The 25,632-nt window shown below is 35.2% G+C and overlaps 5 protein-coding genes, 2 non-coding genes and 1 pseudogene across 11 annotated transcripts; 5 read left to right on the top strand and 3 right to left on the bottom strand.

The window, feature by feature from the left end:
* The first annotated feature begins 531 nt into the window (after positions 1–531).
* Positions 532–10,546, top strand: LOC110608535 (putative 1-phosphatidylinositol-3-phosphate 5-kinase FAB1D). 3 transcript variants are annotated; one of them, XM_021747782.2, is made up of 13 exons: positions 532–757; positions 1,907–2,183; positions 2,297–2,330; positions 2,423–3,142; positions 3,563–3,707; positions 3,783–4,124; positions 4,694–5,521; positions 5,932–6,257; positions 7,055–7,181; positions 7,323–7,478; positions 7,875–9,281; positions 9,357–9,623; positions 9,953–10,546. In XM_021747782.2, the coding sequence occupies exons 2-13, from the start codon at positions 1,946–1,948 to the stop codon at positions 10,280–10,282; spliced, it is 4,920 nt and encodes a 1,639-aa protein (XP_021603474.1). In that variant the 5' UTR covers positions 532–757; positions 1,907–1,945; the 3' UTR covers positions 10,283–10,546. The 3 variants fall into 3 exon arrangements, with proteins under 3 accessions (XP_021603474.1, XP_021603476.1, XP_043810268.1); XM_021747784.2 differs by having other exon boundaries at positions 533–757; positions 2,065–2,183; XM_043954333.1 differs by having other exon boundaries at positions 536–691.
* Positions 10,547–10,697: 151 nt separating this feature from the next.
* LOC110608849 (protein DMP2) lies at positions 10,698–12,004 on the top strand. The gene has a single exon (XM_021748136.2). It carries the CDS (start codon positions 11,208–11,210, stop codon positions 11,841–11,843), a length of 636 nt encoding a protein of 211 aa, XP_021603828.1. The 5' UTR covers positions 10,698–11,207; the 3' UTR covers positions 11,844–12,004.
* A 133-nt stretch (positions 12,005–12,137) lies between these two features.
* Positions 12,138–15,407, bottom strand: LOC110609542 (probable arabinosyltransferase ARAD1). The gene is made up of 3 exons (XM_021749179.2): positions 14,654–15,407; positions 13,576–13,829; positions 12,138–12,805 (listed from the first exon to the last, which is right to left on the bottom strand). The coding sequence occupies exons 1-3, from the start codon at positions 15,300–15,302 to the stop codon at positions 12,254–12,256; spliced, it is 1,455 nt and encodes a 484-aa protein (XP_021604871.1). The 5' UTR covers positions 15,303–15,407; the 3' UTR covers positions 12,138–12,253.
* A 699-nt stretch (positions 15,408–16,106) lies between these two features.
* TRNAG-GCC lies at positions 16,107–16,177 on the top strand. Its single transcript has one exon. It is a non-coding gene; the product is annotated as a tRNA-Gly (tRNA).
* Positions 16,178–16,189: 12 nt separating this feature from the next.
* LOC122723164 lies at positions 16,190–16,277 on the top strand. The gene has a single exon (XR_006350103.1). It is a non-coding gene; the product is annotated as a small nucleolar RNA snoR114 (small nucleolar RNA).
* Positions 16,278–16,520: 243 nt separating this feature from the next.
* Positions 16,521–17,976, bottom strand: LOC110608850 (annotated as a pseudogene).
* A 2,206-nt stretch (positions 17,977–20,182) lies between these two features.
* On the top strand, positions 20,183–21,485 carry LOC110605976 (hevamine-A). The gene has a single exon (XM_021744676.2). It carries the CDS (start codon positions 20,385–20,387, stop codon positions 21,267–21,269), a length of 885 nt encoding a protein of 294 aa, XP_021600368.1. The 5' UTR covers positions 20,183–20,384; the 3' UTR covers positions 21,270–21,485.
* Positions 21,486–21,652: 167 nt separating this feature from the next.
* LOC110605984 lies at positions 21,653–25,182 on the bottom strand. 3 transcript variants are annotated; one of them, XR_002486470.2, is made up of 2 exons: positions 25,016–25,182; positions 21,653–22,206 (listed from the first exon to the last, which is right to left on the bottom strand). XR_002486470.2 is itself a non-coding variant. In XM_043951147.1 (2 exons), exon 2 carries the CDS (start codon positions 22,162–22,164, stop codon positions 21,868–21,870), a length of 297 nt encoding a protein of 98 aa, XP_043807082.1. In that variant the 5' UTR covers positions 22,165–22,206; positions 22,632–22,971; the 3' UTR covers positions 21,653–21,867. The 3 variants fall into 3 exon arrangements, 1 of the variants encoding a protein (XP_043807082.1); XM_043951147.1 differs by lacking the exon at positions 25,016–25,182 and adding an exon at positions 22,632–22,971; XR_006348742.1 differs by having other exon boundaries at positions 21,797–22,203.
* Positions 25,183–25,632: the final 450 nt, after the last annotated feature.

A 25,632-nucleotide genomic window follows, 5' to 3' on the forward strand; every position in this document is an offset into this window, starting at 1 on the left:
TTATTAAAAATTTAATTTATTTTTTATTTTTTTATTTGTATATAAAATCTTAAACCACTGATGATTAGAAAAAAGATAAGAGTATTTAATTAAGTATTAAATACTCCTTAGATATTTGTGCTTCCTAAATTAATGCCTTTAATTAATCCTAAAATTTTGAAATGAAAGCTGTCATTGGTGCATGGATGCATATATTATCAGCCAAGATGCAAATCACCTATTTTTAATTAATTAATTAATTAATTATGGTTAAAAAAATAAATAATTAATTAATTCAATGAAGACAAAACAGATAAGATTCATAAATATAAATATGCATAAGGGCATAATAGCAAAATCTTTAAAAAATCCATAAATCCAGCTCGGGCCGTAGTTATACTGTATAAATATCCCTTTCACATGTTTAAAAAATAAAAATTCCAAATTTAAAAATAAATAATAATTATTTTTTTAAAAAAAGATTATTTTACAGTGTGGAACTAGGTGTTAGTGGAGCCTACTTTATAACCTTTCATCCCATTTCTTGGCTTGAGGCTTCTCTCTCCTTCTCCATTCTTCCCTCTACTTACTGTCATTAAGACTTCAAAAAAATGATTTTTTTGCTTATACGGATCAAAAAAATTTGAAAAAAAGCAGAGATTTCTTAGTTCTGCAATGTTACTTTTGTTAATGAAAGATTGAGATTTGATGGGTAGGTAGCAATTTGCTTAGCCCAATCAAAAATATCAAATCTTTGTTGCTTTGGATTGCTTTTACAGTAAGTCATATTCTTTTCTTTACTTAATTAGTTCTTGATTTTGTTATTGGGGCTATTCTTTTTATTTTGACTTTTTAAGCTTAAAAAATTGGTAACTTGTGTTTGAAATCTCGGCTTTCTGATGGATGATCATTATACTTATCAGGAATATTTATCTATTGGCCATTTTGGAGTTTACAAGATTGATTTGCTGAGGTTTACCCAAGTTGTGGATCAGTGTTGGCTATTTAAATATTTTAGATTTGTTTTCTTGTCTGTTGCTTTGGGTTTGAAATTAATTGGATTTTCTTTGGACTTTTTCTTGAGTTTTTCTTGACTTGTTGATTGATTCGAGATTTGGGTATTGTTTCTTCTGTGTTTAATTTGTTGTTGTTTTTTTTATTGATCTTGATATTTGCAAGATGGGTATTCAAACTCAATTGGTATTGAAGATTCTGGGCTAATTCCACTGTTTCTATAAAACTCACTTTTTAAATTATTGTTGTTGTTATTATTATTTCGGGGAACTTTCTTCCTGTACTTTCTGTTCAATTGATCATGGTCGACAATGATTTTTTCTTTTTTAATCGCTGGGGTTGGAGAATCTAACGAAATAAACACCTTATGCTGGAACTTTCCAACTGTTTGATAAACAAATTAACCATAAGTGATCAATAATGAATTCAAGGGTAATGCTGTTTGTTTAACGTTAAATCTGGGTTTACCATGTGATTATTATCTTTCCTTCTCTTCATTTCCCTTTCCAGTGTGTTATATTTGAGAAGTTTTTCTCATATAAAACTGAAATTTGGATGAAGTGATCGTTGTTCGGTTGCTGTTTGTTTTCAGTGAAGTAATTGATAGTTGCTGTCTTTATTTTGGGATCTGTTTTTACATATCAAATGGGTAGAAAAACGAAATTATGTTATTTTAACTTGTGAATTTCTTTTTTTTTTTTCGTCTTAATTTTCTTAAAATTCTGAGGCTTAATAATATCTAACATGTTGAACTTTTGAATTCCGAAGTGGATAGAAATGTGGATGAGGAAACATTATTCATTTTTTCGTTTCTAAATTTTGGTATTATTTGCACCCTGGAAGTATCTTATGGCAGAGTAACATTAATTGGCATGTTCATTAATGAATTGATCTCCGTGCTTGAACCAAACAGGTGATCTAGAGCAAGTTGCTTTACAGTTTTCTGCTTTGGATGTATAGCATGTGTCACTATTGTGGTGCGCAACTACCAAAATCAGAGGATGAAAAGAGAAAACCAGTTAATGCAAATTCTTTAAAATTAAATGGTGATGGGCACAATTGGTCTTGTAGATTTTGTCGGGAGAAGCAAGAACAAGGATATCTAAAGGGGGATGGTTGGAGTCTTGCATCACCAATGATCAGTCCAACAACTTCATTGTCTAGTACTGACAGATCTGTCTCAAGCTGCAGTAAATTTCTGCCTCTTGTAATTCATCAATTATATATATATATATATAATATTAGATTAATGGCTTTGTAATGTGTAGTTATGTTCTTATGCTTTGTTTTTCTCCTTGTTCAGGTGATTTGTCAGTTGATATAAACTCATATGACCGGTATGCATCAGACCATTGAATTGTGGGTCTGAATAGATTTCTGTTGGGTTCTTTTATGTAGTAACTAAAATTTCTTCCATTCATGTTGTTAGGGGGAGTCATGAGGAAGGTGGACTACACAGAGTTCAGGAGGATGTAAGTTTTGGGCTCAGTGGCCAACTGCATAAACCAAGATTGGAAGCTCCAGTAAATGGATTACACAGATCATATGAAATGACAGAAAACAATTTGGTGGAAAGCCATAATGGTAGAGACAGGGAGATTGTGAGAGACATTGATATAATGCAAACTGCTAACGGACAAGAAACACAAGAACCAAAAGATAATTCCTTGCAGAATCCTGTTGAATCCTTTGATGAAGGAAGTGGGGCTTCCTGTTCTGGTGGTGATGAAATCAATGCCCAGGTTTGGGACCCTCCAGAAGCAGAGGACCCAGAAGATGACCTGGAGGATAGTGTGGCTCGTAATGATGATGATGATGATGAATGTGGTGATGGCACAAAATGGGGCAAGCCAAGTTCTTTGAGTTGCTGCAGGGATGAAGAGAGTGGGAGCTTCAGGTTCAAAGAAGACAAACAAAAAACAATGGAGGAGGTTGCAAATGGGAAGTTTAAGGCCATTGTCAGACAACTTCTTAAGAATGCAAATGTTGCCACTATGGTGAAAGATTTTGAAAGTTGGGTGGATATAGTTAGCGTTTTATCATGGGAAGCTGCTTCATTTTTGAAGCCTGATGCAATTGATGGAAAAAGAATGGATCCAGATGGCTATGTGAAAGTGAAATGCATTGCAACAGGCTCTCGTAATGAAAGGTGATCCCTTTGTTACATTATCTTCCCAAGATTAGTTTTGTTCTTGTTAATGAAACACACGTGCCTTCACCCTTTTGGCACAAATTCTGTTGCTTGAGGAAGATGAACTTGTCTTTTTCTTTTCAAAGTAAAAACTCTAATGCAGCTTTTAGTTTTTGAAATCTGTTTCACTTTTCAGTAATATTCTTTTTCCTATTATTTGCAATCTACACCTTTACTGAAAGGTGGATATAAGAATCTATGTCATTTGGCGTTGATAGTTGCATTATACTGTATATAAATCGGAAAAAATGATAAAATCATAACACAATTATCAAAGAAAGGTATACATTTCTATATTAGTAGAAATTGATGCTTTATTTTATACAGTTTTTAAACCTGGAAATTATTTCTTATATTTGGGTTCTTCACTTTTTGTAGTCAACTAGTCAAGGGCTTAGTCTTCAAAAAGCGCGCTGCTCACAAGCACATGCCAACTAATTACAAGAATCCAAGGTTGTTGCTAATCCGGGGAGTGCTTGGTCAGTCTTCAAGTGGGTTATCATCATTTAAATCAATGGATCTGGTATGTTGATCAGAATCCTGTAGTCTTCATCATGGAATTGAACTGCTACTTCTGATCATTTGCTTTTGAAAACAGGAAAAGGACAATCTGAAATCACTTATGGACATGATAGAAATGTGCCATCCAAATGTGGTTTTAGTAGAAAAGTCTGTCTCTCGTGATCTCCAAGAGTCGATACTTGCAAAGGGAATCACATTAGTTTATGATATGAAGCTCCATCGCCTAGAAAGAGTTGCTCGTTGTACTGGTTCACCAATTTTATCATCTGAGACTTTGGCGGGTCAAAAGTTAAAGCAATGTGATTCCTTTCATATTGAAAAGTTTGTGGAGGAACATGCTGGGTTAGGTGAAGGGGGAAAGAAACCAAGTAAGACATTGATGTTCATTGAGGGTTGTCCTACACGTCTGGGTTGCACAGTGAGTATGGGAGAACTTTGTATCTTCATTTTCTTTATGTAATTCTAGGTAGCAGAGTGTTCTCAATTGCACGTGCACACATGGGCATCATCCGCATCGTCACATAAATGCTCATGCCTGTATATGGAGATGAAAATGCATGTTCGACGTGCTTGCCCTTTTTGTAAACTTTCATTCTGGCATGGGTAGTTGAATATGTATATATTTGCTTAATTTTTAGAGATACTTCATCCGTAGTTGAGTAAAAAAGGATTATGCTGCATTCTGTTGCTCTGGTCTGTATACATTTTGGTTTTCGGTTGCATCTGAAGTATTATTGCTTTCTTGGCCCCAGAAAGAGGACTCTCTCTTTTTTTTTTTTTCTAAAATAATTAAATATTAAGCTGTTATTACCTCATGCTTTCCAAAATAACAGCTCACAAGAAAATGGAAAGTTTGGCCTGAAACAGAATAGGATGAAGGAAAAAAAAATGTGTATAACTGTTCTGTTTTTCAAGATTTTATTTTTGGAAAAGGGATGTGCATCACTTCATCTCTAACTGGCTGTAAAATGTAATCTGATCTTGCAGATTTTGTTGAAAGGAAGTAATAGTGACGAATTGAAGGGGATCAAATATGTGGTGCAGATTGCAGTCATCATGGCATATCATTTAATTCTCGAGACTTCATTTCTTTTTGACTGGAAAAAAATGTTGTCAGCTGTTATGTTACCTGGGGCAAGGGATCACTACTCATCTGTTTTAGAAAATGCAGATTCAAGAATTTCTTCTCCAAAGGAGTCTGTTGCTGAAACTGGGCCCGTTACTGTTGATATTCCCATTTCTAATGGATACCACGTGGAAGATTCCCACAATTTAGACATGGGATTAGTAGGAAATTCCATGTCTTATGTACCATACAATCCTGTAATTTTTTCTGGGTTCTCATCTCTTTCAGCCTCTCTTAAGAAAGTTATAGGGGACAGTTTCCCTCTTGCCTCCTCTACGCCATATCAGTCCCTCGCTAGTTACTTTGGTTTGAATGGAAAAGAAGCTAATGATCAAAGTATAGAAGAGGTTCCGGTTATTGAAACTTTGGAAGCTTCCAACCATTGTGATATGGAATCTAAGGATGGTTTGGATGAAGTGAAACCACTTGATGATGGAGAACGTCAGTCATTGAGTTGTTCTAAACCTGTTGACGGAGGAAATGATGTTGATGTTGACAATAAATACCGAGGTCAGAATAAGGATGATGTCAATGTTGTGTCTGATTCTCAAAGTATTTTGGTTTTGATATCAAGCCGGAATGCTTTAAGAGGGACTATATGTGAGCAAAGCCATTTTTCTCATATCATGTTCTACAGGCATTTTGACTTTCCTCTTGGCAAGTTTCTTTGGGATAATTTACTCAATCAGGTTATTCACATCTTCATTTATTAGGCAATATTATATTTATAATTTATTTAGTTCTTTCTTCAGGATAATTTGATCAATCAGGTTTCTCATTTCTGCATTCATTAGGTAGTAGTATATTTATGTAGTTATTTCTTTGGGATAATTTACTCAATTCAGGTTTTCAACATCTCAATTTATTAGGGCATAGTATATTTTATCTGATTATTACTTTACATGTGGTTTTAGAGTGCTCAAAATATTTTGGGGTCTTACTACATATACGCATTTGGGAACAAACAGTTCTTACTATCTTTTAATTGTTGAAGATTAATCTTGTGATCTTTTAGAGACATGATCTATGCTTTTTGTTTAATAGATTTTGATTGCACTATTTGAAGTTTCCTTTCATCAAAATCTGCTGCTTCCTGCAGAGATGCCAGTGCACCACTTGTGGTGAATTGCCAGAAGCTCACTTCTACTATTATGCACACCACAATAAGCAGCTTACAATACGAGTTAAACGGCTTTTGAAGCCTTTGCCTGGAGAAGCAGAAGGAAAACTTTGGATGTGGAGCCGCTGTGGTAAATGTAAACATCAGAATGGAGTAAGCAAATGTACAAAAAGAGTCTTGATTTCCACTGCTGCACGTTGTCTGTCTTTTGGAAAATTCTTGGAGCTCAGCTTTTCTCAGCACACTTCATTTGGTAGATCTGCCTGTGGCCATTCTCTGGAGAGAGACTTCCTATACTTCTTTGGGTATTGATTATAAGATCATCTCCTCCCTTTTTGAGCTTCCTTTCATTGTGCCAATGTTGTACTTACAAACTTACATAGAGTGCATGCACAAAAAATTTTGCTTAAAAAAATAATTTTAGGAACTAAAATTATCCAAAACTAGCATCAGGGACCAAATATATGTAGTTCTACAAATTCAAAAAGAAAGTCATGTGGTAGTTTAGCTAAAAAAGTCATGTGGTAGTTTAGCTTAAAAGAATTTTGAGGAATATTTTCAATAGAAAAATACTAAGAATTAGAATTAACGAGTCTGAATTTTTCTTTACAGTTAAAAAAACATGTTTGGCAATATAATATATAGAAGGTGGAAAGGATGTTGATGAATTACTATCCTGATCTCTACTGTAGTTTAAATTATTATTACAATATACTATTATAATTTTCATTTGTTTTGTTATTTCAATTATTCTCCCATATATTCTGGCTTTCTTCCATGTTCTGATGTAAAATCAGGGCCAAAAAAAGGACTAAGGGATTTACTTTTAATTTGAGGATAATATTAGGTTTTGAGTATTTACAGTTTTCTAACTAGAAAATATAATTAAGGGGGGTCAATTGGTCCAAAAATCATAAGGTGGTTTTTGCCACTGTTCCTGGTACGCAGTAACACAGATTAGCAAGGAACATTGTGCATGCATGATACTTGGATGCATGTATAATTAGTTCTTTTGAGAGAAATTTGGGCACATTCTTTTTAATCCAGAAATGTTGTGTTCTAGTTTTTGTCTCTTTATTCATGGCACTTTCACATTTTGCAGATTGGGCCAACTGGCAGCAATGTTCAAATACTCTCCAGTTACAACTTACACTGTGTCTCTTCCACCTCAGAAGCTGGAGTTCAGCCATTCAATTAGATATGAAGGGCTCATGAGAGAATTTGAAAATGTACTTGGCTTCTCTGGTTATACATGCTTCCTTAATTTGTTATTGTGCTCAATTCCCTCCTGTTAAGAATGATCTTCCTTTTATGGCGAATTTGAAATTATATTGAAATGAAATTTATATAAGTTCTTCCGTTTTCTGAAGGTGTATACGAAGGGGAGATTACTTTTTAGTGGTATTACAGACACTTTGAACAAGTTAAGATCTCAATTTGAAGGCTCTAATCTTAACCTTCGAGGGCCATCAAAAGAATTCTCTGATATTGAAGACATGCTAAAGCAGGAAATTTATGAGTTCGAGGTTTGTTCTTTTTCAATAAACGTTTCATTTACCTTGAGAGAAATATCCAAGTTGCCTTTTCTATGTGTGGATTTTGTAGTTGGTGATTATTGTTGATCAAAATTTGTCTAGTGCCTTATAAATAAATACAGCACCAAAAACTCTCACTAGGGTAGGTAGGTTTCCACTTGAGTATACCTGAATTTGCCACACTCTGATGCTCTAATATTTTGTTTGTGATTGAGGAACTCTTTTTATTTTCTCCTAAATTTAAGTGATTTTTTTCTTAGAATTGCTTGGTCACAGATTTGACTTGCATATTTCTTTCAAAGATCAAATGCAATCAGAACTACTTTTCATTTTATGCTCACTACTACAATCTGTTTGTTTGTCTGCATAACATGGGGAAAAAACCAGGCTACCGTTAACAACGCTTTTGATAAGAATGGGAATACAAATAAGGATAATTACCAGTTCCTTAGCATAAACCGATTGTTATGGGAACTTCTTCTGGAATCATGGGTTTGGGAACAGCGGCTGCACTCACTACTCTCACCTGATCATTCTTTGGTTCGTGCTGGTGCTATTGAGAAAACAGTGGACAACCAAGTGAAGTCAAATATGGGTGGCGCCACTCATGAAAGAAATGAAGGGGATGAAACTGTTCTGGAAAACAGTAGTCATGAGTCGAAAGATATGTTGGGTAATTCTGTTGAAGCAAATGGATTTATAATAAAAGAAAATTCACTTGATGGTGCTCGTGCTGAAGATCATCTACCTAGCTCATCTCCTCCTACTGAAGATGTTGAGAGGTCAAACATGGATGATTTACACCAGGCGGAAAATATAGCTTTGTCCAGGGACTTAGAAGTGGAAAGGACCATTCCAATTGCCTCGGATGTTGGAAACAGTAACTCTGTAATTGATTCAGATGAATCTAGAAAGGGTACATCTCTGCACTCAGTAGTATCCAGTTTAGAAAACTCTAACGGATGGTTCTGGATGCCATTTTCAGAAATCCGACAGATTTACATGGAGGATCTTGAGAGAGGTTTCATGCCTAAATTTCAGTCAGTTAGTAGCTATGTACAGGAACACATATCTGTAGCCTACAAACTAATCAGTGAGGAAGGACCACGGCTGCACATCCCTCTTGGACCTGATAATTATATTGTGAGAGACTATGATGGTGAACTATCTAGCATAATTGCTTGTGCTCTGGCAGTTCTGAAAGACGCACCTCTTTCATTGGAGTTCTTTAGTGACGATGGTCAGAAAGAGGGTGGGATCTCTGCTAAATCAACTGATAGCTTATATATCTCATCTGTATTTCCCAACAAAGTTTCCTCACATTGGTCTTCAAATAGTTCTTCTGATTCAGATTCTTTCCAGCCTACATTAAGTGTTTCTCCAGAAGAGTCACGCTTGTCCAGCTTTGATGGGTTCAATTTGTTGGAGTCTCTGATTCCTCCTGAGAATGTTAGCCCCGAAGTCTCACTTGGGATTACGAAGTCACTTGGAAAGGGTAAATATTCAGTAATATGTTTATATGCAAAACAGTTCCGTGATCTTCGGAGTTGTTGCTGCCGATCTGAGGTAGATTATATTGCTTCTCTTAGCCGCTGTAGAAACTGGGATGCTAAAGGTGGAAAGAGCAAATCCTTTTTCGCTAAAACACTTGATGAGAGGTTCATTATTAAGGAAATCAAGAAGACAGAATTCGAGTCATTTGTTAAGTTTGCTCCTGATTACTTCAAGTACATGAAGGAGTCATTTGAGTTGGGGAACCAAACTTGTCTAGCTAAAGTGCTTGGGATCTATCAGGTTTGTCATTTTGATAATTCATAGCCTTGTTATTTCGTTTTCCTTAAAGCCTAATGTTTCAATATAATTTTGTAGGTGATCATTAGACAGACAAAAAATGGGAAAGAGATGAGGCATGATCTGATGGTCATGGAGAATCTTTCCTTCGGTCGAAATATTACTCGTCAATATGATCTTAAAGGTGCTCTGTATGCTAGATACAATTCAGCTGGTGATGGTTTGGGAGATGTTCTATTAGATCAAAACTTCGTCAACGATATGAATTCCTCTCCACTATATGTTAGTAATAAAGCAAAGCGCCTTCTGCAACGCGCAGTTTGGAATGACACGACTTTCCTTAATGTGAGTGTCTCCTTGCTTCTTTCTACGAATTTGTCTATAAAATCCATCTTCAAGTTCGAAGCATGTTATTTAAAAATCATTAAATAGCAGATTATATATTGAACATTTTTTAATCAACATTGCTTCTTTCCCTTTTCATTGTATATATTGAATATTAATAATGAAGTAAAGAAAAAGTTGATGTTACTCTATTATTCATTGCATCACAGGAAAGGAAAAGCTTTCTCTCAAGAATGCATTTGATTCCTGTCTTTCTTTCTTGAGCTGATAATTAAATTATGTTGCTGCTGCTGTGTTTTGGCTGATAGATTTCTCGTTTATCCTTGCAGTCGATCAATGTAATGGATTATTCTTTACTTGTTGGGGTAGACACCGAGCGACGAGAACTTGTATGTGGGATAATTGATTATCTTAGGCAGTATACCTGGGACAAGCAACTGGAAACGTGGGTGAAATCTTCCCTTGTTGTTCCGAAGAATGTGTTGCCGACGGTCATCTCTCCAAAAGAGTACAAGAAGAGGTTCAGAAAGTTTATGTCTAAACATTTCATGTGTGTTCCAGACGACTGGTGCTTGCAGAGATCCTGCGACGCTTGTCAACTTTGCGGCGTCAGTGAAACTGGTTCTTCTCAAACAAAGCCTCAAAGCAAGGATGATTAAATGGGTTTTTCTTTTTCTTCAGTAGTTGATGTTTGCATGGTGCATGATTTTTACTGTAAATAGAACTGCGTTATAGTTCTAATTATATAGTTAGGCCCCATTATTTAGCGATTTTTAGCAGATTTATGGGGATAGTTTTGCACGTTTAGGCCTGTGTTTGATCAGCCTGAAATGCTTGTGAATTTTGTAAATCACATTGAGAAAGTGTAGAGAGCCGCCAACTGGCTATTTATATCGACCAAAATATGCAGCTACTTTATAATATTGGACTTGGTTTCTTCTGATCCTTACTGCCTGTTCACTCCTGTCAATTAGGGTAATTTTCTGAAAAGTAAAAGAAAAAATTGTGTGCATGTGTTGATTTTCTTCATGGGATTTTTTTCTTAAATTTAATTAAGACTTGGATAATAATTTCCTCAAGTTTTTCTTTGTATAAAAAACTCATTTTCATGTTTTTTCCTTATTTTTAATTAAAAAAAAAAAGAAACAAAGAATTATATTTCCCAAACCCTTGATGACTGGAGTATCGTACAAACATCAAATAAAAATTTTACGGCTATAAGAACTTTTCTCACAAATACATAGCTTATAAAGAAACTTTCCTACTAAGTTTAGTATAATCCAGTGGTGAAGCATCAAAAACTCAATCTGGCTGAGTCAGTTACGAGTCCTCAAATCCCCCATTGTCGTATGTAACTTTTAAGTGGAAAAAACATGTTGAAATTAATAAATAATAATAACAAAAGTGGGAAAAGCATACTCATTTCTCCGATACAAAGCAAATGCAAATATTCACCAACTTCCTTGGGCAAAAGGTAAGAATTGCTTGCCTCTCCCCACTTCAACAAGGAATCTCTCCTTACACGCCCTTTATAACTTCCTCTTCCACAGCAAATTTCTTCTGCACACAAGCTACTAATCGGAGATGGACAATACTAACAGGCAAGACCTCATTGAAAGGTCCGAGGATAGTGATGATTATTACTATCTCAAAGATGATGATCCTGATGAATCCTATTACCTATATTTAGTCAATGCAATCCTCAGTGGCACTGCTAGGCTTAATGTTCTCTTGCCAACTGCTACAATCCTTGCTTTCACCATTTTTGCTCCTCTTCTAACCAATGACGGCCAATGCACTCGTTTGAACCGCTGGCTGATGGGCATGTTCTGGGCTCTTCTGGCAGCCTCCTGTGTCTTTTTTACATTCACGGATAGCTTCCGAACATCAAGCAGTAGGTTGTTCTATGGGGTGGCAACATTCAGAGGGATATGGACTTTCAATGGAGGAAGGAAGAAACCAAACGTACCTTCAGATTATAGGTTGAGATGGGCTGATCTCTTTCATGCATCACTTTCCTTGATTGCATTTCTGGCTTTTGCTGGTTTACATACTGATGTTGTGAGATGCTACTATCCAGCAATGCCCAGGAAGGTGATCAACATTGTTCCTTTAATTACTGGGTTTGTGATTAGTGGTCTGTTTGTTTTGTTTCCCTCCAAGAGAAGAGGGATCGGATACCCTTTCTTGCTGCAGAGGAATGCTTTCTACTCTAGATAAGTTATGTTTTTCCTGCCACAAATCCAAGAAGACAATGCATATACAATTTTTTTTTTCAAATATTTCCTATAGAACGTAAGATGAAACTAATCACGCATATTTTATATGATAGAAAATGAATACATATCATTGCATGCCATCGACATGCAATTTCATTCTGAAAATTTTGAGGAAGAGTGAGGGAGATGAAGAATGTGCAAAATTTTTCAGTTCTGTGCACTACTGATAATCCCTCAACCATTGTTATTAAGGGCCTTAAAATTGCTGTAAAATGAGGAGAAGACATAGAAGATGTGAATAAAATAGTGATACAATATGAAATTGATTGGCTTTCTGAAACAACAAATTGTGTACAAAACTATAGCAATAAAAGGGAAATTTAAAATAATTGAAGAAAATGTGTTACTGATTCAGGTACAATGGCATCGCAAGGGAATTGATACACCTGCTGGTTTTCTCTTCTCTCTAACAATCGTTTCCTTAATCATGGGCAATTTTTGCTGGACCTTTTTCCATATGTGATTCACTGCACCATCTGGAGGAATTGGTCCAATACCACCAGGATGGCCATTATCATATATGAACAATGGCTGAACCTTGGCCATTTTTTGGCGATATTCATTCCTCTGCTTTTCAGAAATGCTTTTAAGATGATTCACAAGCCAACTTGGTTTTAAGGCATCATTAACTGCCACGAAAACTGAGAATTCAGAGTAATCCACCATCCCCTCGAATGGGAGTTCAATGTTGTCACTGACAATAACAGGTATACAGAGACTTTGGATTGCATCAAACAGACGACAAGAGGTGGGGGTGTCCCCAGCTGGGTGCAAACAGAACTCTGATGTTCTCATCCCTCTAATTGATTGCTCTCTCCCAGTGGCATTGGGAAAGCCTTCTTCCATAATAACCCCAGGCTCATTAACCAACAAGTCCCACATATTTTCTCGTACTACACCTCCCTGTTGACAGAAGGGGAAAAAATCTAACTACAATAAACACATAATGAAACAAAAACGGAATGCATTTAAATGTTTTTATTATTGTGAGATGAAAACTATTCTCCCATAGGTTTATCTTTGAGCTTAGAAACAGAGCTCTTATTGCCCCTTAATAGCAACACGCCATAATTACCCCAAATTATACAAAATAGAGTATGACAAAAAAACGAAGCTTTTTAAATGTTATATTGACAGGGATATCTTTCATAATGAGGTTCAGGGAGTCCAATCAGCAATGCTAAAATTGCAGCAGCAACTAAGTCACAGAACATGAAGTAAAAGTGGCATTTTGGATTAAACTAATTCAAAAGACAAGGGAGATTGTGATTCACCTTCACAAGAGGATGATAACTCAAATTTAATTTCCATTGATTTAGTATGAAAACTGCCCTGTTACTCAGAGTATATTGCGGAAAAGGGGAGGGGGACGAAAACATGGTGAACAGAATCCATATCTAAAAGATAGAATCATAAATATGAATGCAATTACAAATAATACCCCAAAAGTAAGATATTCACTATGGTGTTACTATGCTAGAAGACCCTAAAATAGCAACTGCAACTGCAAACACATAAGAGAATCACAACAGATCAAACTAAATTCCAAGGGAAGAAAAATTATATCATATTCTTGAACAAGAAAAAATATATTCTATATATATATATATATATATATATATATATATAATATGCTGCTAATCTCTAAAAGGATTTAGGAAATAGATACTGACCCGGTGCCTATGCTTGGCTCCTTTAAAATAAAGTAGCGTCTTGCGTCTCTCATTCTCTGCTAAGTGCAATCTAGGAAGCAAATGTGTGTATGGAACAATTATATCTTTCAGCAATGAAACCTGAGTGTGTTGTATCATATTTGAAGAACTACCATTGGATGATTTCGAGTCAAGCCTATACCATCCACCAAAATCCACCACTAGAAGAATCGAAGGTGCTATCTCAGCTCTCACATGCCACATTGCAACTGGGTCTGCCAAAGAATGCTTCAAGGTTTAAGATAACCTGACAATCCAGATGCTAAATCATAAGCTGCTAAAGTATGCAGAACATTTTACTTTTGTTGCTTATCAACAAAGAAGTGATAGCATCAGTGAATATGTTATTAACGAATTCAGACAGCACAGGCATACGTGAGGCATGGGAAAAAAAGCCATAAACGTCACCAAGCTTGATATGAGGCTCATTTTAGGTAGCAAACCTTCAATATTTCAGACCACTTTTCCAGTTGTAATGCTGAATCCACAAATTAACAAGCTTAGTTTATAATCTCACTAATCAATTACATTGAGTAGAAAAAGAAAAACATAAAGAGAAAGCAAGCTCACTGCTAAATTATACAATAAAAAGACACTATCATATACAATTATGATATCCCATAGATCAGAAATCCTTGTAGAAGTTTTAACAGGAAGATCCTTGCAAGCTCACTTCTAAATGTAGATATATTATTCATACAAAAATCAAACACCAAAATGGACTAAATTAAGAACACAAAAAATACCATGAAACAGGCAAACCTGTTTCATTCAATACAATGATCATAACACCCACAATCACCATAGTTTTAAAGATCTAAAAGCACTAAATAAAGTTAATTGCAATCTTACAGCAATGGCCATGATTGTATTAGATTTGAACAAACTAAAAGCATCAGCTACAATTGCTTCAAACTCGTTAAGCAACAAAGATCCAATTGGAAATTTAAAAAAAAAAAAAACAGCTGAAGATCAAATCAATGCTAAAAATAAATTCAAGAAAGGAAACTCAACTTAACAAAGCGATTAAAAGCATTACCTGTGAGAACAAAAACATGATCTCTACCGCCAGAACGCTTCCAGGCATCGGAATTCTTCACAAGCTCAATCACCTCCTTCTGCCTTTTGTAATCCTCATTGCCTTCCTTCCTCCGAAACGTACCCTTCCCTCTCCCAAGCTCCATCTCCGCACTCAGTGTCGCGAAAAAAGGTACAAAAACGACATCGGCCTGATCAACATCAACTACCCTTTTAGCAAATGATTGAATCCTCAAATGTTCGGGGGTCATCAGGTCCCCCATCAACCAGTACTCCGCACTGTACTGCTTGATCAATGGGTTCTCGGGATATGGAGGGAATTTGGAGCTTTTGTACCCATAAATCTGGGAGTGATCCGGGTCGTAGCTAATGCGGGAGTCGGGTACAGAGGAGGACCAGTACTGGTCAAGGAGGCCGTAGTTGAAGGATCTGGGAAGGTCTGCTAAGTAGACTTTGATGGGATTTTGGGGAGCTTGAAGAGTGTTCTGAAGATTTGGAATAGATGGATTTGGGTTGGAGAATAGCAGGAAAAAAGAAAGGGTGATAAAGGAAAAGACAGTAAAGGTGAGAAACAGAGAAGGGATTGAGCATGGAAGAGTGGTTGTTTTAGTTGCGGCGGAGATGGAGTCGACTGTGTTCTTCGGCGGCATTTCCGGCCTAACGGGACTTGTGCATCAGATTTGCTCCACCGGTTTCGAAATTTTCGTTTTCTCGACTTTTTGTAGTTTTTAGGGTAAATTATTATGTCCTGAACCTGTCTGATTAAGACATTCATGTTCATTAGATATTAAATTAAAATATCATCGTGGATTTTTTCGTTAATTATTAAATATATCTGTCTAAATTTTTATTAACACTAAAAACTGATGTTAATAAAATTTTGTAAATTAGAAAATAATTGTAGAATAGAAATGAAAGGGTGTGAATAGGGTCACTCGGAGAGAAATTCAATGGGAAAATATTTAGGAGAGGTAGGTCTTATTTTATTAGGGTTTAGGGTAATTTTACTATTACTCCTTAAAAAATTTATAAAATTTCAAGGGCCCCTTGGTCCCCCTTTTCCCTTCGCCAGTGCCGAGGGCCAACCCTCTTCTGGCGGCAATGGCACGTTTGAACTCTGGGTTCCTATCCTGGATGATTAGTTTTTATTTGGTTGATGGTTTGGATGAGGCGATGGTTGCTTGTTTTAGGATTCAACGTTTTGGCTTGATCCGGTGGTGATTATGCTTGCATGCAATCTGTTGCCGTTTAGGTAGTGGGTCGTTTTTCTCCTGCTTCACTGCACATGGCACGATTGGTGATAGTGGATATTGGCTTTATCGTCTGTTTCTCTCACTGGTGGTGTGATTTTCATGTTATGGATCAGATTTTGTGTGGGTTTAGACCTCTAGTTTCTCATGCTATATATAGGTTGCAACTTTCAAGAAGGAAACAATATCTAGTAATTTCAACGAGCACCAGTGGTCTAGTGGTAGAATAGTACCCTGCCACGGTACAGACCCGGGTTCGATTCCCGGCTGGTGCACTATAGTTGCGAGAGCAATGACGACGGCTGTGCTCTTGTGACGGTTGGGTCTGTCACGATCATCTGACTTGATGATATAATAAATCGCACTCCTGAGCTCTAACTTCTTTTTTCCTTTTTCACAAATCACTTATTTTTTTTTTATTAATAAAATAAAATCCATCACCCCACCAGTAAAGAATTGATAATAAATAGTACCTCTAGAAATTTTAAATATATTAGTGAAAAGATAGTAAAAATTTATGTAAAGTTAAATTTATATATTTTAATTAAATTAATTCTGAAATAATAAAACAATTTTATTCTTTTTTTTTTAAAAAAAATTATTGTTTAAAAATTGTTTTCAGCCATCCAACCTCAAACTAGTTTGAGCTACTGAGAACGTCGAGTGCAATGGAAAGATAAGAGCCATTGACATTTTCTCATATCTTCCCATGTAATTTGGTATCAAATGTGCAGTACATTCTTCAAATACTTAAAAGAACAAAACAGTAAATTATTATTACCTTATCTTTATTATTTTGTTTTTATTTTCAAATTTAATTAAAATATTTATGTATTTATAAAATTAACTTCTTTAATTTTTTATTTACTTGCTTTAACTTTAAATATTTATATTTATAATCTTCATAATTTTAATTATTTATGTTATTTGTTATATATCATTTTAACTAAAAAAAATTATTTAATTTCTCAAATTTAATAAAACATATTAGTTAATAATTAAACTAATTAGTCCTTCAAACATATAGTATTTTAGATTTTTTTTAATATTTTAAAAATATTTTAACATATTTTTCAAAATTAAAGAGCTAATTAAAAAATTCTTGATACTATAAAAACTAAATAATAATTCCCTCTTTTACCTGTTCATAATATTTATATTTGTGATAACTTATATAAATATTTTTCATAAAAAATATTTTTTATGAAAAATTATTTTTATGAAAAATATATCTAATAAATTAATTTAATTTATATTATTTTATTTTATTTTATTTTAAAAAATAAAATATATTAACAAAAATTATGAGACGCATAATTATAAAAAAGAGGATAATCTGTACTGAAACATAACAAGATAGAAATAATTTCAGACATAATTACTATAACCACTTTGATCATCATAGGATTTAGACAAAGCATTACACCACCATACTTGAAAGAACCCTTAATGGCAGGAAGCACCATGGATGTTAGATCAAATACAGGAATGAACCCATTTCCTGCTGCTTCAGGAGAAGCAGGCAAACCCAAGAAAATCTCGGTGGCCGGAATATCAGAATTCCATTGTTTCCGGGCATCTTCAAGACTGCTAAAATTACTGGACTTGAATTGGCAAAGTGGATTATTGTAGAATTGGACACAAACGTTGTAAAAAAAAAAAGGCTTGTTTTCAAGGCGTTTCCGACAGATGCATCAAGGAATGGACACTGTGGTGCTGCTGTGAGATACACCTTCTTGCCTTTCTTGCTATATCCTGAGAGGTACCTTGCAAGATCATCCCAGTAAAGGTCTGAAACTCCTTCGATATTGAAGTCGATTCCATCCAATCATCATGTTCTATTCGAGACTCGGTATTCTTTAAAAATTAGAGAAATAAGAACCAAATCAGATTAACCATTTTTTTTGTACCAAAGATCTTACCATTTCAAAAGAAACCGGCGGATCCTAGAAGGACGAGATGAAGATTCAGATTGTCCTACCAAGAAGTTATCCCACAGGTGGTCTGCAACTTGCCTGGCATCATCAGAAGAGGCAAGTGAGTAGCTACCAGCACCACCTCCAATGGAGAGCATTACTTTTATGCCTTTGGATGGACAGGATCATATATCGGAGCTTAGACCAGTGCAACCGTTGCTGTATGGATCGCAATGGCCTGCAAGGTTTATCATTGAAGTCCTGCCATTGCCGAAAGTCCACAGAAAAGCTATGTTCACAAAGTCATAGTTTCTTGTGGCACAAGTTTCTGCTGGTATTCCCTCGTTTCCATTCTGACCCCAGTAAATGGCAATCCTGCCAACATTTGAACAACTTGATAGCACTAGCACTACCAGAATTAGGAATGGCATTGAAAATGCTATTTTTTCCGGCCATTTTGGAGGTGGAAGCTATGGTGATATGTGTTAAAGATATTTAAGATTATATATATATATAATTTTAATAATATATTTTATATCTCATATAGTTCTAATAGAATTTTATCTGTTTCCATTATTTATCAGTGACGTGTAACGGCCTGACTTCCATTGGGCCACTTGTTTCTGCTATACTGATACGATCGTACGAAAATATCAGATCCATATCCCATGCGTAACGGCCTCTGATCCCCGGGCGTCTATGCGGATGGACCCACAAGACAGATGGGTCGATCCCCTTTCTGATTCCGAGTTGGGCCTGAAGATAGGATTAAAGCTAAGTCCAGATAGGACATGTTTAATGGGCCGTATGTACTGGGTCGGCCTGATTGAGGAAGCTAACTGGAGCCCGATCTTAAAGTTAAGCAGACCAGACTTGGTTCATGCGGGAGGCTTGAAGGCCTCCAAATAATAAACTGGTATCATGGGTCGGGTCCTAGACCAGACGAAAAAATCTAGCAGTCATAAATAAAATTAAAGTTAATTAAAGTTAAAAAAATGAAAATAAAAACTGAAATTAATCAGAATCGCACTAAAATTATTTAGAACTTTATTAAAACTGTATTGAAATTTAATTTCTAAGTATGATTCTTAAAATCAAAAAATAAAAAATTTAATTACGATTCTAATTCTTAACCAAAATCATACTAGAATTAGAATCCAACAATCCTATTTTCGTGTTGTGCTAAATGAGTAGAATATCATAAAAATTATTTAATTCAAATATGAATAAGATTAATATTATCAACGTCCACCCATCTAAATTTGATTAAAAATTATTTTAAATTACTTAAATTCGTCTTTGATTATTGGTATTTGAATAAAATTTAAATTTATTTAATTTTATATATTTTAATTAATAAGTTACATAAAAGATTTTTTATTAATAATTTTCATTTAAAAATTATAGTATTTTTTTTAAATTTAAATTTAAAATTTTAAATATATAAAAATTATATATTTTATATTAAATTAATTATTTATATAATTAAACTCGAATAATATATACTCGCCACTACAAGTATTAATTTTTAAATTCAAAATACGTACTAAATACAATTATAACTAATCATATTTGTGTTTGATAGAATCAAATATCTAAAAATATTTGATCCTGGATAACAGCTATTTTTGTCTGTACTGTCACGTCCAGGGGTGAGCAGTATTCGGTTCAAACCGAAAAAACCGATCGAATCGAATTGATTTAAAAGTTTGGTTTGATTTTTTATACATTTCGATTCGGTTCGATTTTTAATTTCAAAAATTTCGATTATTTCGGTTCGGTTCGATTTTGATCAGAAAAAAACTAAAAAAGTCGAACCGAACCGATTAGTGATAATAATATATTTTTTCAATAATTAGAGAAATTAAATCATATTAAGATTAAAATATTTTAATTAAATTTTAAAATATTAAAAATAAAGTGTAAAAAATAAAAAAAATTATTAAAAATCGAAACCTATCAAACCGAACCGAATCGGACCGGTTCGGTTCGGTTCGATTTCTGATCAAAATCGGTTCGGTTCGGTTTTCATAAACACTAAAATTTCGGTTTTTGGTTTATTCGGTTCAGTTCGGTTTTGAACCGAACCGACCGAATGCTCACCCCTAACCACGTCTTGAATTTTCAAAGGAAGGTTTTGCCATCACCTAATTTGTCTCTTTGCATTTGTCCACTGCCTTCATTTCTAAAATTGAAACAACTGCTTCACAAGTAAAAGACAATTTATGAATCTTGGAAGAAATAACCAATCAAAACCCATTTGGATTAGGATTCCACAATTGCAAGAATTGAGTTTCTTTTTACTGGACAAAAGCTAAGAGACACTTCAACTTTCAGAATTAAGATGGGTTTAGCTTCAAACATTTCGTCTACCTGTAATCTACACTTCTTTTTATGAGACAAAGTAATTGTTCAGGCAAGCAATCATCAGCATATAAACATTTTATTCGATTCAATTCGGATTTTAATCCACCTTTTCTACTATAAAAGCCTTGCTTCTCCAACCCATTATTGTGCAAGTAAGAAAATCTAGTTCTAAATTGATATTTAGTGTTCCTGTCTTCAAATGGCTCTCCAAAAATTGTTCATTCTCACACTAGTATTGCTAGTGTTGGCAGCCTGTTCTGATGCTGGTGGAATAGCTATCTACTGGGGTCAGAATGGAAATGAAGGGACCTTGGCAGAGACTTGTGCCACAGGAAAATATGATTATGTGAACATAGCTTTTCTATCATCTTTTGGCAATGGTCAGACGCCCACAATAAACCTTGCTGGTCATTGCGATCCGAACAGTAATGGCTGCACAAGCTTGAGTTCTGATATAAAATCATGTCAGTCTAAAGGTGTCAAAGTGATACTTTCTATTGGAGGAGGTGCCGGCGGTTACTCTCTAGCTTCTGCTGCTGATGCTAGGCAAGTCGCCACATATCTCTGGAACAACTTCTTGGGTGGAAAATCTTCATCTCGTCCGCTAGGCCCTGCTGTTCTCGATGGAATTGACTTCGACATTGAAGGAGGAACAAATCTATACTGGGATGATCTCGCAAGGTACCTTTCAGCATATAGCAAAAAGGGAAAGAAAGTGTACTTAACTGCAGCTCCTCAGTGTCCATTCCCTGATGCTTGGATAGGAAATGCACTGAAGACAGGTCTTTTCGATTACGTTTGGGTTCAATTCTACAACAATCCTCCTTGCCAGTACTCTGGTGATGCTACCAATCTTGAAGATGCATGGAAGCAATGGACTTCAGATATTCCTGCCAACAAGATTTTCTTAGGTTTACCTGCATCTCCTGCAGCAGCAGGAAGTGGATTCATTCCTGTGCCTGATCTAGTTTCCAATGTGCTTCCAGCAATCAAGGGATCTGGTAAATATGGAGGAGTGATGCTATGGTCAAAGTACTATGATGACCAAAGCGGATATAGTTCTTCCATCAAGAGCCACGTCTAGAATCTTTATTGGTCCTTCATGGGAAGATATGCTCTAATATCACTTCCATATATGTAATCTTTATACTTGTTTGAATAAATATTATATTTGCAGATCTCCTGTGCTCTCAAAAAACATTTGCTTTTTGTTGGCTAACATGACATATGCGAGGCTAACATGCCTTGAAAATTTTCATGAATGGCTGTTTCCATCAGTCGCATGTTCGCTCCTGATGAATCAAAATTTCACGAATTCAGAGTGCAAAATTTGGTCATAGTTGTTAGAAGTAGGATTTGCTTGGTCACAGTTCTTTGCTCAATCTGTGTGAAGACTGTGCAAGTCTGCAACTGATATTGTTCCAACACGATCAAAATCTGCCCAAAATTCATCGACTGAAACTCAACTTCGCAATGAAAGATGATTAGAAATGGTAATGAAAAGAGGAGAATATGAACAATGTTTTCATATTGAATTTTCCTACAATGGTCACAAATGCTCCAACTCTCCAAGACGAAAAGCGAGTTCAGTTGCACCCATAATAGAACGATCTAAAGAAACAACTAAATAAAGCTATAATACTGTCACACTAAAGGATAACCCTGCACTGTTTCCAAGGGAACTAATGCTCCAATACTACCCCATCAAAATTCCAATCTCTCACCAGGTCCCTTCTCACGGCGCAGCTTCGGACTAGTCTTGGGGGTCCTGTCATGTCGTGACTTGTATTGGTTGGTTGTGGGGTTACTTTGGATGTCGATGCGATGGTGGCCCTTGGAGGAGGAAGAGATAGCTTCCTGGTAATGCAGTTTGCAATAGCAGAACATCTTCCTTCATTGTCAGAACTTGAGACCGAATAGCTTCTAAAAGAGTGTGATGGACTTTCTACACTATGGCATACAAGACATGCTAAGCTCATATTTGGTCCCCAGCAATTTAGAGATGAAGTATGTATGCCCTGCTGCAAGGTACATATCAATATCAAAAATAAATATCAGTATTACACAATAGAATGTACCATGTAGCGAAAAGGGGAATTTATGAATGTGCTACAAGCATAAGAATGTTTGCCTTGTGCAAAGTATAAGTCACATCTCTCAAGAACAAATGTGCTCTCCTCATTATAACAACAGTTCCCTTCTTGTTTAGAACTCCTCTTCCCTCCCCCCCACCCCAGCGCATAAATAAAGAAAGGAAACAAAAAAAGAACATAGAAATTCCATGTTAGCTACTTTTTTGAAGTTCTGTGTCGGGTTTGATCAATTACCATTATCAATTCATAGAAAATACAGTTTCACCTAAAAATAACAAATTTTTGCACTCTCCTGTTATGTTTTTTACTCTGTAATTAGGAGCATCAGCAGGCTTCTAAAGTTTGTAACTTACTTGCACTCTCTCTTGTAGGATAACTCAACTGTGGCTTCATACTGGCCAAACCCTCCCCAATCATCACTGATGATACTTGTATAATGAATTACGGTTCATCTATTTACCCCAATATTTAAACTACAAATCCACTGTCCTTTGGTGTCAATGAACTGACAACATTCTGTAACATCCATCATGTAGCAAGAAATCCAATCACTTTGCTGATTGCAATCAAAGAACTACCATAATCCTGCCATAAAGTCTTATTCACACAATGAAATCCTAGTTTCATTCGACTCCACGGACTGTCACTCGTCTTTTAACCTTCTCATGTTTTCAATCAAGATTACTGAACAATCACATCAAATTGAAGCCTCTAAATAAACAATTATTTTATTGAACAGCCATCATGTACATCTATGAAACAGTTACTCCACTAACAGATGAGCCGGTGAAATAACATAGTCATATGGTTTATTTAAGATCACATCATGTATTTATATACATATGAACTTGGCACAGATGATGTATTAGTACATGCATGCTGGATAACCTTATTTGCCATCAAGTTAATCCTCTTTTTTGTTTCAGTTTCTCAACATCAGATGCAAAAATTGTACATCTATCACACAAGAGTTATGAATCAAATGTCAACAATTAAACCTAAGTCTAATCTTGTCCATTCGTTACCATTTGAGCTGCAACCCAAAAGATTTTGTTGTTTATTTCTCCTATTTCAAGTATATTTCCCCAAAATTTGAAAGTGGGCTTATATCTTGTTAAATGGAAAAAACTGCAGTATGAAGGCAGAAGTTCCTTCTAAGAAAGATTACTAAAGTACTGCAACGCTTCACATTTATCACACACATGCACTCTTGAAGATCAGAACACAACAAAGACTAATTGTGCCAGGAAATGAAAAATACCAGGACTGATGTTCTATACAAATATTCCAATATTCATAGGAAGGGAAACATCTTCAGAGTTCTGTATATTGAAACAGAGAAAGGTTAAGTGTTACAAGGTGCCTAACCCTGCAATTCGCTGAAAGGGAATCATGGAATATAATAATAATTTTAACCATGAATTTGAAGCTGTTGCTGTTCATCCACAAATTAAACTAGTTATTACGCTTTCAATGATGATTCTCTTCTGAAGCCTTTATAAAATAGTGGATATCATTTTCTGGTGTTCTCATTGTGACTGGATTAGTTCCAAGATTCAGAATGCCAAAACTCATAATTAATTGCTAGCAAGAAATCATATAGTATTTTCTTTTTTTCACACTTGATAAATTGCAATAAAATGCTCATAATCCATTATCCATCAGAACATAATCTAGAACTAAATGAAACAGGACTTCCAAGTAACACATTTTCTATATCTTCATCTTTCAAACAGATCTCCATAACAAGAGGGATATCTACATATAGCTCTACTTTTATAATTTCTAACTAAATGTGCAGTGAAGTTAAAATCAGTTTTGCTACTATGGTGTGCACAAGTCGGTTGTGCACAACCCAAAGTATATAAGAGGCTGTTCAAGAAAGTATAAGCAAACCAACAAATTCACCTAAGCTATATGTTAATTTAGCACAGATAAAAGAATAGATTAAATTGTCATGATAATCATGACCTTTAAGCTTACCCTTTGATTTACTGATAAATTAAATTATACATTTATACTTAAACATGCGCAATATTTCCATGGGATGAATTATTCATTGCACTTGAGGCTAGACAAATTTACAACTTTGGAAAGCATACTGAAGAACATGCAACAAAAAATCTAATTACGGAGAGGGGTAAAAAATGTCCTTCATAAGCAAAACTTCCAATCATTTCTGAAGAATAGACCACAATCCTTACTTACTGGTCAGACACACGCACAAGTGCACGAGTATCTAGTTGCATTCCTCTGGAACCAATGTATTTCACCGACACTCATAACTTTTCTAGGTGTTCAAGTAACAACTGCCTAAATTTGAGATATCCATGGTTCAGAAGAACAGGAGAAAAACATAGTAGCAGGCATCAGACAATGCCAAACTTAAAGACCCATTTGCCCAAATTTCCCAATTCAAAACTGTCCACAAACTACCCAACCCTAAAACCCCAGCTAAACTAAGATATCTCTTGCACATTAAAAATCTTTAATCAAAACAAAGAGAACCCATAAACAAGTGAGAACCAATTCAATACAAATTTCGGGGAAACTGAAAAGATTGCGCCAATAGAATAAAATAAGGATTCAAAAAGTTCATTTCTCGTGAAAGCCCAGAAGAGCAACCAAAATAGGGAGACACGCAAATGCATAGATAAGAAGCAAAGACAAGAGATCTAACAATACACCTGTATAAGAATGGAAGAGATAGAAAAATGATCAAGATCAAGAAACAAACCTTAAATGTTGTAACTTTGGTGGTGACAGTTTCTGTTTTGAGATTCCTAAGAGGTTAAACAAGAAAAGGGGATGCGAGAGAGACCAGACAGTTGCAGTTAAATATCTGAGTAAAGAAGTGGGGATCAGATTCTGCAAATCATAAAAGAAGAGCGTCAATGACACGAACTCAGCTGCGCGTATAGATGGATTCTACAAGAACTACAAATCATGAACCTCCACGTTAGCAAAGAAAGATGAGTAGGACCCATGAAATTTTGCTGCTTGAGCTTGCTGTAATCTGTAAGTCAACCCCCTGAGTCGGTGTAAAATTTCAAGCGTAGCCTTCAACAGAAGAAATTAATTAGTCCAGGTCTCTGCATTTTAGAAATTCAGTTATTTAATCCCTAATTTTTTACTTTTGTACAAATTTAAAATTCCTCAGTTTAAATTTCTGTTTGTTAAATGTGAAAAGATTATAATATCCTTTATTTTAATTAAATTCTTATATTCTTCTTCAAACAGCTAATTACTACAACATTGGTTTTCAACGTTATCCCAATCTTCAAACAGATTCAAAATTGAGAATCAGTTCTACCACCTTCCCCAAAAGCAAGAATCAATACTATAAAATCAAAG

This window comes from Manihot esculenta, chromosome 2, assembly GCF_001659605.2.
Source record: "Manihot esculenta cultivar AM560-2 chromosome 2, M.esculenta_v8, whole genome shotgun sequence".
Classification (NCBI taxonomy): domain Eukaryota; kingdom Viridiplantae; phylum Streptophyta; class Magnoliopsida; order Malpighiales; family Euphorbiaceae; genus Manihot; species Manihot esculenta.

Coding starts and splice junctions, on each gene's coding strand:
- LOC110608535 (XM_021747782.2), top strand. CDS start 1,946: ATGTATAGCATGTGTCACTATTGTGGTGCGCAACTACCAAAATCAGAG. Junction 2,331..2,422: donor GATATAAACTCATATGACCG/GTATGCATCAGA, acceptor TCATGTTGTTAG/GGGGAGTCATGAGGAAGGTG. Junction 7,182..7,322: donor TCATGAGAGAATTTGAAAAT/GTACTTGGCTTC, acceptor CGTTTTCTGAAG/GTGTATACGAAGGGGAGATT.
- LOC110608849 (XM_021748136.2), top strand. CDS start 11,208: ATGGACAATACTAACAGGCAAGACCTCATTGAAAGGTCCGAGGATAGT.
- LOC110609542 (XM_021749179.2), bottom strand. CDS start 15,302: ATGCCGCCGAAGAACACAGTCGACTCCATCTCCGCCGCAACTAAAACA. Junction 13,830..14,653: donor TCATGTTTTTGTTCTCACAG/GTAATGCTTTTA, acceptor ATTCTTTGGCAG/ACCCAGTTGCAATGTGGCAT. Junction 12,806..13,575: donor GAGCCAAGCATAGGCACCGG/GTCAGTATCTAT, acceptor TTCTGTCAACAG/GGAGGTGTAGTACGAGAAAA.
- LOC110605976 (XM_021744676.2), top strand. CDS start 20,385: ATGGCTCTCCAAAAATTGTTCATTCTCACACTAGTATTGCTAGTGTTG.
- LOC110605984 (XM_043951147.1), bottom strand. CDS start 22,164: ATGAGCTTAGCATGTCTTGTATGCCATAGTGTAGAAAGTCCATCACAC.